The sequence below is a fragment of the Anneissia japonica genome, unplaced genomic scaffold (assembly GCF_011630105.1).
Source record: "Anneissia japonica isolate Jap-2015-1 unplaced genomic scaffold, ASM1163010v1 scaffold287712_len2945570_cov188, whole genome shotgun sequence".
NCBI lineage: Eukaryota > Metazoa > Echinodermata > Crinoidea > Comatulida > Comatulidae > Anneissia > Anneissia japonica.
The window spans coordinates 2,195,024-2,209,839 of NW_022704401.1; the positions used below are offsets into that span (position 1 = coordinate 2,195,024).

Consider the following 14,816-nt stretch of genomic DNA (forward strand, 5'->3'; position numbering starts at 1 on the left):
AGATTTAGAAAGTCATTAACTCATTCCCTAGCATTTGGATTTAGTAACATCTGCTATATATGACAGGTGGTTGAATGTCTGTAAATGTCATCTAATAATTTGATATTTTGACATGCAAATCATACTGTACTATGGATCATTTGCATTATAATTATATCATTTGCATTGTGAAACAAGACTAGCATATTTGTAAAAGTTTGAATAACGAAAAATATTTTTGACCAATTAATGACCAAAAAGCATGTCTAGATCACTTTATTTTGGTCAAAATGAAATTTTAATATTTTAATTGTTACATTGAAATAATTTGCCAGATATTGTAATTTTCATGTACTATTTTCTTTCAAATGAAATTTATTTTTCTTTTAATTATTAATTATATCAACATAATTACTTAGTTTGTTAAGTTGATATGTATACTTCTTAAACTTTCAAGTGTATGTTCTATTTTCTATCAAATCAGTTTAAATCTTTTAAATCAGTAGATTCATTATTTGTTACCAATGAAATCAGTCAGCTGATAGGTAGTAGCTCTAAAAAATAAAATGTGGCATTTATGATTTCTATTTCTCTTTCTTTCATGCAAGCAGAAGCCCCTACAGTTCAATATGCACAATCTCCTAAAATGTTAGTTAATAATAATCAGCCAATCACAAGACAAGAAGCAGTGATGCACCCAGCACCATTAACCAATCACTCGCATGCAACAATGAATGGTACGCATTTATCGGACGAATGGCCCCCTCCGCCGCCAGCATATTCACAAACCGAGGAAAATTCACCAATTTCAAATGTTGCAGTGTCGCCAAAACCATCTAGTGTGCAAGTCCCAACACCCCGTAAATTTAGTACTTCACTTAAGCCAGGTAATGCATTGTCCGTATTCAGTTTATTGTAGTATAATGTGGTCTTTAGTGTTTCTCGCTGTGCAAGTTGCTTGTGTCCTACGGATGTCTCTCTCCACCCAGGAGTACAAGTGGGTACCTGGTAGGTTCAAGCGCAACCATGTGCTGATTATAGCTGCAGCATTATGGAATTCTCCCATGGGGCCTGAGTGTGTGTTCCATATGTGCTTGATGCAGTGACCGGTGGGGGGTAATAATGCTAAGCGCATAGAGGGCTTTACAATATGCGCTATAAAAGTTGACAATTTATTATTCACCTGGTCAATGGGTATAGAATAATAATAAGGTAAGAACTTATATAGCGCCATTTAAAAAACCGAAGTAATTATCAGTGGCGCTTCATGTTATTGTTGGAATAAGTGCGTTTTGAGTGATTTTTTAAATAAAGCAATTGATGTTGATTTTTTAATGTGAAGTGGTAGTGCGTTCTAGAGTGTGGCTGTAGCAAATGAAAATGATCTGTGTCCGAAGGTCTTAGTGTTGGTGCGAGGGACAGAATTTAAATTGAGATCAGATGAATGTAGGGAACAGCCAGGCACATATTTGGGAAGAAGTTGATTAATGTATGTGGGTTGATTGAGAGTCAGTGATAAGTCAGTAAAAGGATTTTATATTGAATTTTGGAATCAATCTTATACAATGTGCAACTTGCTCCAATTTCTTTAAGTTTTCTTAGTAGCCAGCTACTTTACTACCTGATTATAATGCTTGGAAAATTATACTCTCAAACTTAAATTTGAATATAATTTTTGTTCTCCATTTTTGTATAATTTGGAAAAATATCTCCCCCCACCCTTTTAATCTGCTACTGATATGCACTAGCATATGTCGCTGGCAATAGTTTTTCCAGCTAATCTAGTGAGTGTTTGACAACAGGTTTGCTCTTCTCAGAGATCCTTGTGCAGTGATCCTTTAAGCCAGCGTTCCAATTAACACCTTCTACATTTGGACACCCTTGGGCAAATTTAATATATGGGTCAGAATTTCAAAAGCAGGTCACCAAAAGCCAAATTAATCTGCCCTAGTAATTTATAATGATGAGCTTAAAGGATAAATTAAACAATAATAATAACAATATTCATAACGTCTGAGTGGTTTATAATAAAAATAGAAGAATGGTTTCAGAAATATTCTTTTATATAGTGCTGTAGTAGATGAAAATAATATTTAATAATATTTATAATAACTGGTGACCAGTTCAATAAACATAATTATAAAATTAAATAAATACATTTAATTTTGTTATTTAGATAGCTTATGAGGCAAGACTTTTTTTATAGCTTGTTTAGCGAACGTGTCGTCCACCACTAATGATGATTTCAAATAAAAATAAAACTTCCTTTTGGCCAGTTAGCACACACATTGCCACGAAAAAATAGGAAATTCTAGAAAAATATATGTTTTTCTTTATTTTTATTAGTCCGCAACTGCCTTGTAACCATAAAATATGTATATTTGAAATATATATATTTCAACCTAATTATAGAAATATAAAGCAACTAACCATCTCATTACTACACTCTTTACATTCACCAATGCACATTTTTATTTTTATTTTCTTCTCCGTCAGGATGTTTCTGGCCAAACTATTTGCTAAATAAGAAAATATAATTTTATTTGTTCTATCTGTGGTAAAATCAGAAAGCTTGAATAAAAATACTTAACATTTTGATGTTACACTTAATATCATGAAAGAATTTATTGATAAATAAGTAACTATTCAATCATCAAGAAAATAATGATTGTTTTGAAAGAATGTTAATTCGTTTATAAATGCCTGCTACTGTTTGCGATGGATATTTGAAATATATATGAATCTCTGGAGTCACATTCATTACATTCTTTCCTAAAGCAATAGTTATTAAAAATAACTAATACAGTTTCTTTAAGCCATTTGACATAATACAGATTGAGTCATTCGTGAAGTTCTGCAGATCAGTTTAACACAACTGTCGAAGAAGAGCTAAGCATTCATATTAAGAGTGTGATGATTCTATTGTTAATTTTATATTGCTACTTGATTGGTCCACTTAGCTCTTTGGTCACCAGCGAAGACGAGTAGCACCGCCAGCGAACCCGATGAGGAGAGGACGTTGAAAGATATGCCGGCCGTTTGGAGTCCGAAAGGAGATGTAACAAAACAGTTCAAACCAGTTAGGATAGACCTTAGCCAACCTAAGAAGGCAAGTGGATTTCGTGAAGTTATCTTGCTGTCCTTTATTATATTAACTTTCATTCTATGTGCATTGTCTTTTCTGCCTTGTCTTCATCTTCACCATCATCATTGTCATCATTCTGTTCTCATCTTTTGTCTTTCACATCTTTCTTGCCTTCCATTGCTTTTCTATTCTTCTTGCGTTGTGTTTTCCTATGCATGAACCAGTCACTTCATTTTTCCATTGCTTTGCTTGATTTCTCCTTCAAGGTGTCTTTCTATGTATCACTTTCATGCTTTTCACTCTTCTCTGTGTTTTCCCATTCCATTGTTTGTGTTGGAAATTAAAATTCCTCTGTATGTGTCATTCATTCTTTCTTTCATATTCTTTGTGCTTTTTGGTTCTCATCTTGCTTTCTCATCTTCTCTGCTTTGTGGCTTTCCTTCGTTTCTTTGTCAGTTTGTTTCTGTTTCCTTCACTAATCATCCATTTTCTAAATGCAATTTTTTTTAGTTGATTATAATGGATTGATTGCATAATTCAGATGTAATTTGTATCTTTTTAGAGATATTTTATACAGATGTGTATATAAAATATATTGCACATATGATAATCAATTCTATATCAAACTGCGGAAAAAATACTTTCAACATTTGTTGAAATGCTCTATAGGTAAAGTCACCTGAATCTCAGCCCTTGTCACCGGAAGAACCTGTACCAGTTGAGAAGGCCCACAACACCTTTACTAGCCCACCACCATTTGTCAAGCCAGCCCCCAGCGTTACCAGCCCAGCAGCCACCGTCAACCGTCTGCCACCTACCAGCGACAGCCCAACACCGATTATTTTACCAGAGGTACCTACACTCCCCATCATGCCATCAAAGCCTGTTCAAAATGGGATTGTACATAGCCCAACAAGTGAAAGCTCAGGCCCAAATATACCCACCAGTCCAGAGGCACCACTGAGTCCCAAGCAGCAAATAGTAATCCCAGGTAAAATAAATCTCTTATGAATTTATTTAATGCTTATTATAATGGTGGTATCTGGGAGATGCCATAGTATCTTCCTGTTTTTTCTTAAATTGTTTTTTAAAACTTTTCTAACAATTGGTATATAGGCTTTATTCGAATTGTTGCCGGTAACCCTACCTGTATGTAACCAGCATTCTTTAAGGATGTTGATATATATTAGAGCCAAGGAACTGTGCTAGCCCCCCCTTTGTGGGGACCAGGGATGTTCTCTAGTCTAGTGGGGGTCTGGAAACGAAGGCCCTTTAAGCTGAAGCATTTTAGAATGTAATTGCGTAAATTTTTTCATCATTTTGGTGGTATTTTATGCAAGAGGATTTAGTTCAGTCTATCAGAGAAGATTCTCTCGAAAAAAAAGAGAGATCAGAACCTCAGAACCATAAAAACAGGTCTAATAAATATTTGCATTGTGGTATACCACAGATTTTTTATTATGAGTATACATATATGATTCTAATCTAAACTCCAGAAGAGATATGGGAAATAATGATATGATGACAACCTGGAATGAATGATGGTGATGCATAATGCATGTGGTTATTCTGACAAGTTAGAAGGATGAAAGAAAGTGGTGAGTGATGAGGGAATAATACCAGTGTTTCACAAATCGTAGAAATTACGGACGTGGTAGATTTGCTTGTTATTGTTTGTATGGAATTCAATTAATATGGAATTACATTGTGTACAATTTAACCAGGCCTACATAATGTGCCTAGTAGTATTCCTATATGGATGTCCTTAAAATCACCTGAAAAGGAAAGTGAATACATTTTTAATAAAGGAAAAATTATTATATGATATAAAACTTGATGAACAGGCTTGAATTAGTAAATTTTTTTTATACCAGATGATATTTGAGGCTTGCCATCCCAAAACTGGCATCAGTAACAAAAAAAGAAAATTGACTTTTTAATATATTCTTATTTATTCTCCATATTATAAGCTGTAGAATGGTTGGTCATTTACTGGAATCAACTTACCATTGCCAAAGTTATGAGTAAAAGTATTATGGCTTCTCTACTAAAGTGAGGCATGTCGTGGCGAAATGGTTAAGTTGTCACACAGGCCAGTATTGAGTAAATGAGCTATAAAATATGGGAGCTCAAAAAATTGCCTAAAAATCCAAATTTGTTTTTTACTATAAATCAACAGTTTAATGTCTTATTAATCATGTACCAAAGTATTAGTTCTGGAAGTGGTCAAAACATTGTTTATTTAATGTTATTTTGATAGTTCATTCTAATATGTATGCACAAATGACTTTGAAAGGCAATTACTCAAAATCACGTTTATCTTGATTCTAGAATACTGTACTTTCACTTTCCAATAACTTAGGCTTGAAATGTCCAATTTGAATGAATGGACCCCTCATTTTAAATATCACATACTCAGGTATCTGAAAACACCAATAACCTGACTTTCAATTTTTGCTACAGCTTAGCTATTTTGCCACAACATGCCTCAAGTATACAATACCGCCACATTTTTACACTAATTACTTAGTTTAACAATCAGCGACAGTATAGGCTGGTTTTGTAATGGCAATCTTTATTTTTTAGGTAAAAAACAAATTTTCTCTATCAGTATTCAAACCTAAGACTGATTGATAGTTGGTTGCTATACCAATATAAGGTCAATTTTGTGTAGGCCCCTACTCCTTTGGATTTTCTTATTATATTGCATTGCCTAAGTTTACAGTATTACTTTAAAAACTATTAATTGTGTAAAATTTATATATTTAATGGCCAGTGCTTTAGCAGCGTTGTTACGTTAAACGTAAATCTAATTTATGATTATTATAATTATTACTATTAGCTTAGTAATTTATGATACCTTTTTAGAATCAATGGAATTAGCTCTCTGTAGGTTTGGATGAAATGAGTCAATTAAGTATCCATCCACATGTTTATTATTATTATTATTATGATATTGAATAATAATCCATATATTAATGCTTCAGGAGAATATTCTCCTGAAGACGATTGGAGCAACTCAATCGAACGTCGAGATATTCTCAACCAACAACAACATTTCTTTTCAGAACTATCTACGTGGTGTACCGCAAACATTAATATATATTATGACTTCGTCATGCAAACCTTCAAACAATAAGTAATAATCCAGTACCAAATTGTGAATAAACATAAAATTCCATTTATCATAATCGATACAGAAGCTTAGCCAATTTCGACAAGACAAAACATGCATGTAATGTAGATGAAAGAGAAAACAAAAAAAATAATGACTAATAAAATTATTATGCACTAAATCAGAGGAAAAAGTCCATGTTTACTGGCCACTATGAGAATATTAATGAAGTGTTACTGGGGGTATCACTACAAGTTATCTCTTAAAAAATGGAAGCTTTCACAAATTGGATCTCTTGGTACTAATGAAAAACTAGCTGCTAATATTGAAATAAATAATATCTTAAACTTCATTTTGGTCTTTGAATTAAGTTAGTAGGTTGAGTAGAATCTGTGTATGATCAATTCAAAATTTATATGTCTGAAATTTACTCTGGAGAATAGCATCATAAACAATTTATGACTCACTTGCTGTTTTCCTTATCAATTCTGAAAATAGGACATTATAAAATTTGCCTAAAACACTTTTAAGATATTTAAATCTATACAGAATCCTGTGTCATGAAATATTTACTATATTTTCAGATCAAATGCATCTGACATACATCTTGACTCACTTTGTCGCGACACCTCACAAATATTTATAGTATTTTTTGTTCTTGGTTGTATTTTTCTTCAACAAAATATTTTCTTAAAATTTGCTACGATAAACTCGTACACAACTTGGCAGAATCGGGAGATTCCCATGGCAGGCAATTGAAGGAGAATAATGGTAGCTTCTAATAGCAGCATGATGTCCGTTATGAATATTAAGATTAGATACGGTAGATATCAACTGATAATTATGCGGTAAAAGGTTTTTTGCTTGTCATAGATTCGGTTATTTCATCAAGCATTGCGTAATCAATTTGAATTACAATCATCTGATGGCAGTTGCTGACCAATAAGCTTGCAGAATTCCGAGGCAATAGCCAATCAGATGCGAGGAATTTTTTCATTCAAACTAGTTCATTTATGGTAGAATAACATAAGCTCGTGGGAATGGTGATTTAAGGTAATAGCGACGTGTTGGTGACATTAATGTTTTTCAAAGCTGGTGATATTAATGTTTTTCGCGAAAGCTACTACATTAGTAACATTGACATGTACTTGAATTGCGTTTGTTTACTAGAAAATAGGAAATTGGACATTTTAACAGTTTTCTACAAAATTTTAACGTTTGGAAATATACTAGTTTACTATTCTTAAGTGCACTTTCTGGAGCATTATAGTTCACAAATGCCCATCGGCTTTGGTGTTGCCTTTGAAATGTAGCGTGTTTATGACGTGTTTACCTTCAACAGGATGTGAGTTCTGTAGTCTGCTGTCATCACAGTAGCTGCATAGATTAATGCAAACGGACGTTAGTTTGTTGCCATTGCTATATCCTACGGAACAATATTTGGAATAATGTGAATTTTGTGTGATAATACATTTTTTCGCAAATTTGTTAAGAAGTTTTATGTCAATTTAAATGAAGAAAGAGGAGACAGTTATCGCGAATAACACAGGAAAGGTTTATGTGCCCATCTTTTATTTAGGTAAGGTAATCTACTTTTAATTAAGTTAGAATATTTTGAGGTGTGTCTATCATTGTTACTGTACTTATATCTTACACATAGTGTCGGAATGGTTAATAAACATACAAAGCTACAATGAACTTACATCTTATAATTGGTTTTGGACATGGTCGTTATTAAATTGCCTTTGAAGTACTCATTTCATAATAGTTGGTTGTTGAATTTTTATCATTATTGATTAATTTCATTAGATACCAAACAGTATTAATAGATTGGTACTTGTTATCGGAACAAGTTGATTTTTTTGTTTTTACCGTGAAGCACACATTGAGCTCTAATAAGACCTTTTCATATCATATCAAAATTCTAGTCAAGATACTTAATATTTCAAAGCTTATATATTCTGTGAACACTTACTTGGATAAAACTATAATTGCCAACATTCTCCCAATCCAAACACTGCCAAAAAACAATAGTTATCCACCCTAGAATGTTCTATAAAACTCAACAAATCCAGGTCACTTTTTCTCAGATAATCAGAAACTTACAATGATACTAATAGGCAGTATTAAGATTATGACATCAATTTGCAAAAGGTTAGAAAGGGATTCTTATGGAATAGTGTTATATGCTAATTTATAGTAATGAGGATCAACATGATCATATTCATAGATGATTTTATGTATAAATGAACACATTTTTATCATGTTTATACTGTAATGATTGTAATCAGCACATACATTTAACTTCTGGTGCGTGATGAAAGTGATTTGATGTGAATTTGCATACAAAATTAAGTTTGATTGATAGTTAATTGCATGTAACATTAACTTACTAGGGATACATAATGTGGTTAAGACGATTTATTTGTTACTAATATAGTCAGTGAAGCATAATATATGGGATCTAATGGGTTATTGAATAGCAGATCAAAGGTGGGCAATTTATAAGATAAAGGTGTGATGTAATCATGAAGCCAGAAGAATGTGTGATGGTAGGTAGACATACTGTATATAATCAGAAAAACGTTTACTGTTGTAAGGTACAGGTATGATATTTAAGTTACTTGTGATATATTTATATAAAGGCTGGGTTTCAAATAAAATCGCTATACTGTGTCTCAAACACATGTTGGAAAATTTGAGCACCATTTTATGAATTGATGCGGGGGAAAGTTATACTGCTTTGCAATGGAAACGCTATAGTAATTTTTATGGAAACCCGGTTTTTATGATATGAGAATATCAAGTGATGATTGAGTACAATATCCGAGAAGCATGAGATAAGAGGTACCAACATGAAATACATTAAGTACGGTATTTCATCAACTTGAAAGTGGGTTTTCTCTACTTTAGCCTCAAATTCTTGGTCTCTAATATGTTCTGCTTCACTTTTGTGGAATCATCTTCCTACTATGTACAATGAGGCAATTGACATAGTTGTTTGTTGTTGTTGGCCAAAATTGAATTATGATTTTAGCTCCTAAGAGAAACAAATTTTCTGGTATTAGACAAGTTCCCAACTTCTAACTTTTAAATATATTTTTAATTACATTATAAACATTTTATACAGTAGAACCTCTATTAACGGACACCTTTGGGACCAAAGAAATGTTTCCCCTGGTTAGGAGTGTCCCCTGAATAGGGTTAGTCTTAGTGTTAAAAGGTATACTTATTGTGTGGCTGAAAAAGTGTCCCCTTAATGGGTGACCCAAAGGAGGGGTTCTACTGTATATAATCATGTCCCTGCAAGTTTCCCCCATCCCTTAAATCCCATTAATTTTTAGATACACAGTTTAATAATAATTAATATATATTTATATTGATATATCTATGCATCTGCTAATACCCCTTCACAGTAACGTCCCGCCCCCAACATGTTCCGGCACGGAGGTTATCAAATCCAGGTGTCAGAAACGTGCAGAGCTCGCAACAAGCTGTTGCGAAAGTGGCACTGATTACTGGTGAGCGTTGATTGATGTTACGATGCATTTGCTTGCCTTGCCCTGGATTCTGATTAGTGCATGCGAAAAAAATAAATATGCATACATAGTCGTAGCATGCAGCATATTAATCCTTGCTTATGCTCTTTTACACTATTTCTTTCCTGCTATTCCTGTTTATTGTGAACACAATATAAGATATTCTCAAATTGTTTGATGCGACAGTCTGAGATTCAGTATATATTTGCTTTCATTGTAACCACTATGTGTTAATTTTTATATTTAAAAAAAAAAAAAAAAAAAAAAAAAGATTATATTTTGAGGTTAATTTCAATTGTAAAACATTATTAATAAAACATATGTAAGTTATTGAAAATGTATTTCTTTTTCGATATGTGACTTATTAAAATGTTGATAACTTACCGTGTGCGCAGAAGATCCTATCTGTGCCGTATGTGATGTGGAGTCTTATTTTAATTTTAGGTTTTCTTTAATGTTTGGTTGGGTGGTGTATCTTTAGAGATGTACTGTACTGTCCCTTGAAAATGACCAAAATCATAAAAAATAATTTTTAAATTAATTTGCTCATTTTGCAGTAACATAAAAATTATTAACTTGAGCATAGAAATTATTAAATTAAAATATTGTGTTCCCTGATTTTTTAACTGGATAATTATAATAAAGATAATGAAACACTTCCAGTGACTGGAAGTGTTTCTATCATTTTTTCGCTGTAATATGATGGTTTTTAAGGGTAAGCATATTTTAAGTACACTAAATTCTATGTTCAAGTTGATAATTTTTATGTTACTTCAAAATGGGCAAGTAAATTTTAAAAATGATTTTTTTTTTTTGGTTTTTTGCAAGGGACAGTACATCTTTAAATAGAAATTTAATAGTAATTTTGTAAACTTTTCCTCTTCTGATTGATATTCCTTCCGTATCTTGTGTAGTAAGTTTAGATGCTATTTTCTCTCAATTCCTCTCTGTTATTAGTTTTGCAAACTGCTTTCTAGTTCTTTTTTATATTATAAAAGATAAGTTATATATTGCTTGTAGGTTTTGTGAGGTTTTGTTTCAAGTTATATAATTATTAGTTATTATTTCTTTGTGGCTTAACATGCATAAATAATGAAATTGAAAACTGTTGTGATTGAATACTGATTTCTGTTCTAATTTATTGCTTTGCTAATTGTTTATGGTCTTGTATTTACATTTTTATTTGTAATTTTTTTTAATGTCCTGCAATATGGCTTGCATTTTGCATAAGTATATTTAGCCAACTTGATTGACTCTCTTAAGATAACAGAATATAAGAAGATGGTTGATAATACTAATATTGATACTATACTAATTTAAGTATTAACCCACTCTAAGAACATAAAGATAGCAAAAAATATTTATTTACCAAAATATTCAGTGGTTAAGTACGGTTTTTATAACCCTTGTGTCTTAAAGACCTTAATATAATATCTAAATGTTATTGTTGTTATAATTACTGGATTTATTTTTGTATGATTTGTTTTTATTGTATCAATTTAGATCCATCTGATCAGTCCAAGCTAGAGCTGGTTCAGATGCATGAGGTCGGAGGTAACGTGGTCCATCGTGATCGCAACATCCACGTTGCACCCCAAGTTCAAGTAATCACAGGTAAATTGTGCCTAAATGTCTCAGTAAATACAATAATAGTATCCGACAAATTATCCTTCAAAGTATCAATGGTCTCTATTCAAAACAATAGCAGCATCAAATAATATATATCCTGTCTGGTGGTGGAGGCACGGTACTACCTGTCGGGAAACACTTCTATGTCAGAGCATCTAGAAGTGCCTGTTCTTAAACGTCTTTGAAAACAATAGGGCTGAGGTGGAACTGGGACGACCTGGTAAGGATCTTAGACCCCTTGTTGGGGGTCTTTCTAGCACTGACACTCAAATTAATAATGGTCTTTTAGAGTGAATGCCCAAATTGTTGTTATTTTCAGTATTATATACATATTTTACCCTTGTATCACCACTCTAAATAATATCAGCATTGAATCAAATTATTTAAAAATTAATTATTTTCCGCCAATTTTTTTAATTAATTTTATTATGTTGTTTTTCTTATCATTTATGCTATTATTTTTGTTGATATTTATAATTGTGAAGCAGTCTGTATTTTGATATTCAAGTTGAATAACCTATAAACATCATTTATTGATGTTTTGTACGCAACAATCTATAAATAGATCAACTGTGATGTCAAGGCATTCTGAATCGACATCACTCACGTGCCGTTCTGATGCAAGTAATCCCAGTTTAAATCTTGGTAGAGCAATATGTCCGAACAAAATACCACCTTTGATTGATACAGTCACTGTTGGACGCAATATCTTTGTCGTAGCGTTAGTGTAATCGTGGTCAATACTATATTAACCGATCCTAAACATTGATGTCAAATAAACTTCAGTTTAAGAAATTTGTCAAGAAGAAATTATATGTCAAAGTTATTTGGTATTAATATATAAGATTCTTTTGTTTCTCTTTAAGCGTGGTCCAAAATATTTACTGATCCTGAACATTTATTCTCAAATAAATAATACTAAGCTTCAGTTTAGGAAATTTGTCAAGAGAAATTTTAAATGATTTATTGGTATTAAGATATTTTTTTTGTGTGTGTGTGACTACAGATTTATTATGTGCTTTAAATTCTAAGATACAGATGCACATAAATAAAACCAGTAAAAACAGTAACGCTTATGATTTAGAGATTCAAATAACTCTATTGTAGCACTTAGAAAATAATCTTTAATAGATCGTTATGTATTGCTGCCAGTTTATCTGCGCCTCTCTGGTGATTTTCTATCTAGGTTGTTTGAGGAATCAAAATAGTTTTTAAATATTTTATTGTACAATTCTATTTTCTGTCTCATACTATAACTTACAATTTACTTAAAATATACTACATTTTTATTTCACCACTGGCATTCAATTTGATATTCAAATTTTTAATTAAATGTGAATTAAAGTGAACAATTTTTAAATATTTATAGTAACTAAATAAAATAAATATATTGATATTAAGCATGTTGTTGGCTTTGGTGGTTCCTGAGTGAGTCATATTTTAAATATAAATACTGTTATAATAAATAATTAAAAAAAGACAATAGAACTTCAGATACATTGGTTGAAACATGGGGTGTAGAATAAGCCTCCAGTTGTAAATTTAACATTATCATAATAGCATTACTTGCTGTATCTTCTTATGAACTACTATTTACATATAATAGATCTTATCTATTATGTAAACATTTGAGGTAGTAGATCCACATGTAATAGTCTTCAATCTAATTGATAATTGACAAGAAGGAGGATATTGATAGAGCATATTCAAGCAATAAAATTGATCTAATTATGTGAGGATGAGTTTGTATGGATTATAATTATACTGTTAACTGTACAAAATCCTTAAAGCCAGGCTATGCCAAGGGGGGGGGGGGGAATTTTTTATATTGTACAACTGATTTTTTTAAAGACGTTGTAGGGGTGTTTGAGGAAGAACTTGTTGACAGTTAATAAGACAGTGATTCCAAGTCTCCTGAAGTTGCGCGAGTCTCCCAGAAATCCTGACAGTTTCCCGCACACCCGCAACTGGACGAGAATCTCCCAGAAAATAACCTATCCCCTGCAAATTAATTAAATCTGCATGTTTTTACTACTGTATTGCCCCTTTATTATCATTTGTCTCATGGAAGTCAGTGTTAATTGTTATCACACCATACGCAGCAAAACAAAATTAGATGTGCTAAGAAAGCTTGTTTTAACAGATCTCCTGGAAATGACTTCTTCTAAATTGGGACCCTCTGAGAAGAAATGAAATATTTCCCCCAGTTTTAAAATGTTTTAAAATCTCTATCTTATTAACTGTTTCTGAGTTTTTTGTCAAATAATATATATCAGTGTCTTAAAAATATCTGCTGTACATAAACACATATCATGTTTTTTCACAATTGTTTCAATGGGTGCTATGGAATTTAGTGTTTCTATATTTAACCAAGATATCAGTGTGTAAAGGCTGGTATCAGTGAACTTATCTTATATTGTAACATCGTATAATTTCATATGTGTTATAACCCGGCGAAATATCTCTACAAAGATAACACAATTAAATCGCTTGGCATTTACTTCATGTGTGGGACTGCTAATGCTGATCAATTGATGGAGCCGGTGATCAAACTCACAAGCCTGGACTTTGTATTATCACAGCCCCTGTCTGTGTTACAGTAGGCCTACTGTAACCCCATCATATCAGTTAGTAGTTATAGGTCTTTAGTAATAGGGTTTTAGCCCTGTTTAATCCCTGTCTATAGGAAAATATAGGAGGATGCTCTAAGTGGTATGGTCGATGTCATCAATGCAATTTTCTGAGGTATGGAATGTTCAATCAAATCTTGTTATTGTATAAAGAAGTGACATGTGGAATATTCAACAACATAGCTGCACATTTAGTGGTGCAGAAATCCTGAGAAATGCGATGCTTGACATTTGATTAGTAAGGTAGTTTAATTCTCATTAATCTTTTGTCCGATCAAATCTAGAAAAGTACTGTAGAGCATTAGAATAATTGCAGTTTGATCGACTTCTACAGAGATTGATTCTAAGTGACCTGTTTTAGTGGACGGATTATTTGACTTAGTTTAGTGATGGTCTTCGATATTTTCTGCTTAATCAACAAACCAAGACATTTAAAATTATAAGCGATTTTCATCAGAAATATAAAATGAAATGGCGAAAATGATTATTGAAAAATGTGTATATTTTCAATTATTATTTACTTTATATCAGACTTTTAGTGCATATCATTTTCAATTAATTTTATCCCTGAAATCTAATACCTGGTACATATGCTTAAGCCCCCTCATCTGTCTGGTCAAGCCCTCCACCCCCATTGGCCAAAGCTCATCGGGCAGTCGGACCAAAAAAAAAAAAGGCCTAGTTTTCCCATTCCAGCCATCCGGCCATCTAGAAGTCCCAATTAAAAAAAAAATCTCGTTTGGAGAGGAGGGGATACTGGGAAGAGAGATATCCCCTCCCATACCCACCCCCGGCTCAGGCCTTTGGCCCTCAGATAACGTTCCTCGCTATAGTTACAC

General features: G+C 32.5%; 1 protein-coding gene across 1 annotated transcript in view; it reads left to right on the forward strand.

Moving 5' to 3' along the window:
- Positions 1-14,816, forward strand: part of LOC117104671 — a gene marked incomplete in the record, with an annotated part of 117,926 nt that overhangs the window by 31,512 nt on the left and 71,598 nt on the right. The window contains 5 exon segments of the mRNA XM_033245553.1: positions 591-866; positions 2,940-3,088; positions 3,734-4,055; positions 9,596-9,700; positions 11,222-11,332. Of these exon segments, the coding sequence (XP_033101444.1) occupies positions 591-866; positions 2,940-3,088; positions 3,734-4,055; positions 9,596-9,700; positions 11,222-11,332 (963 nt within the window).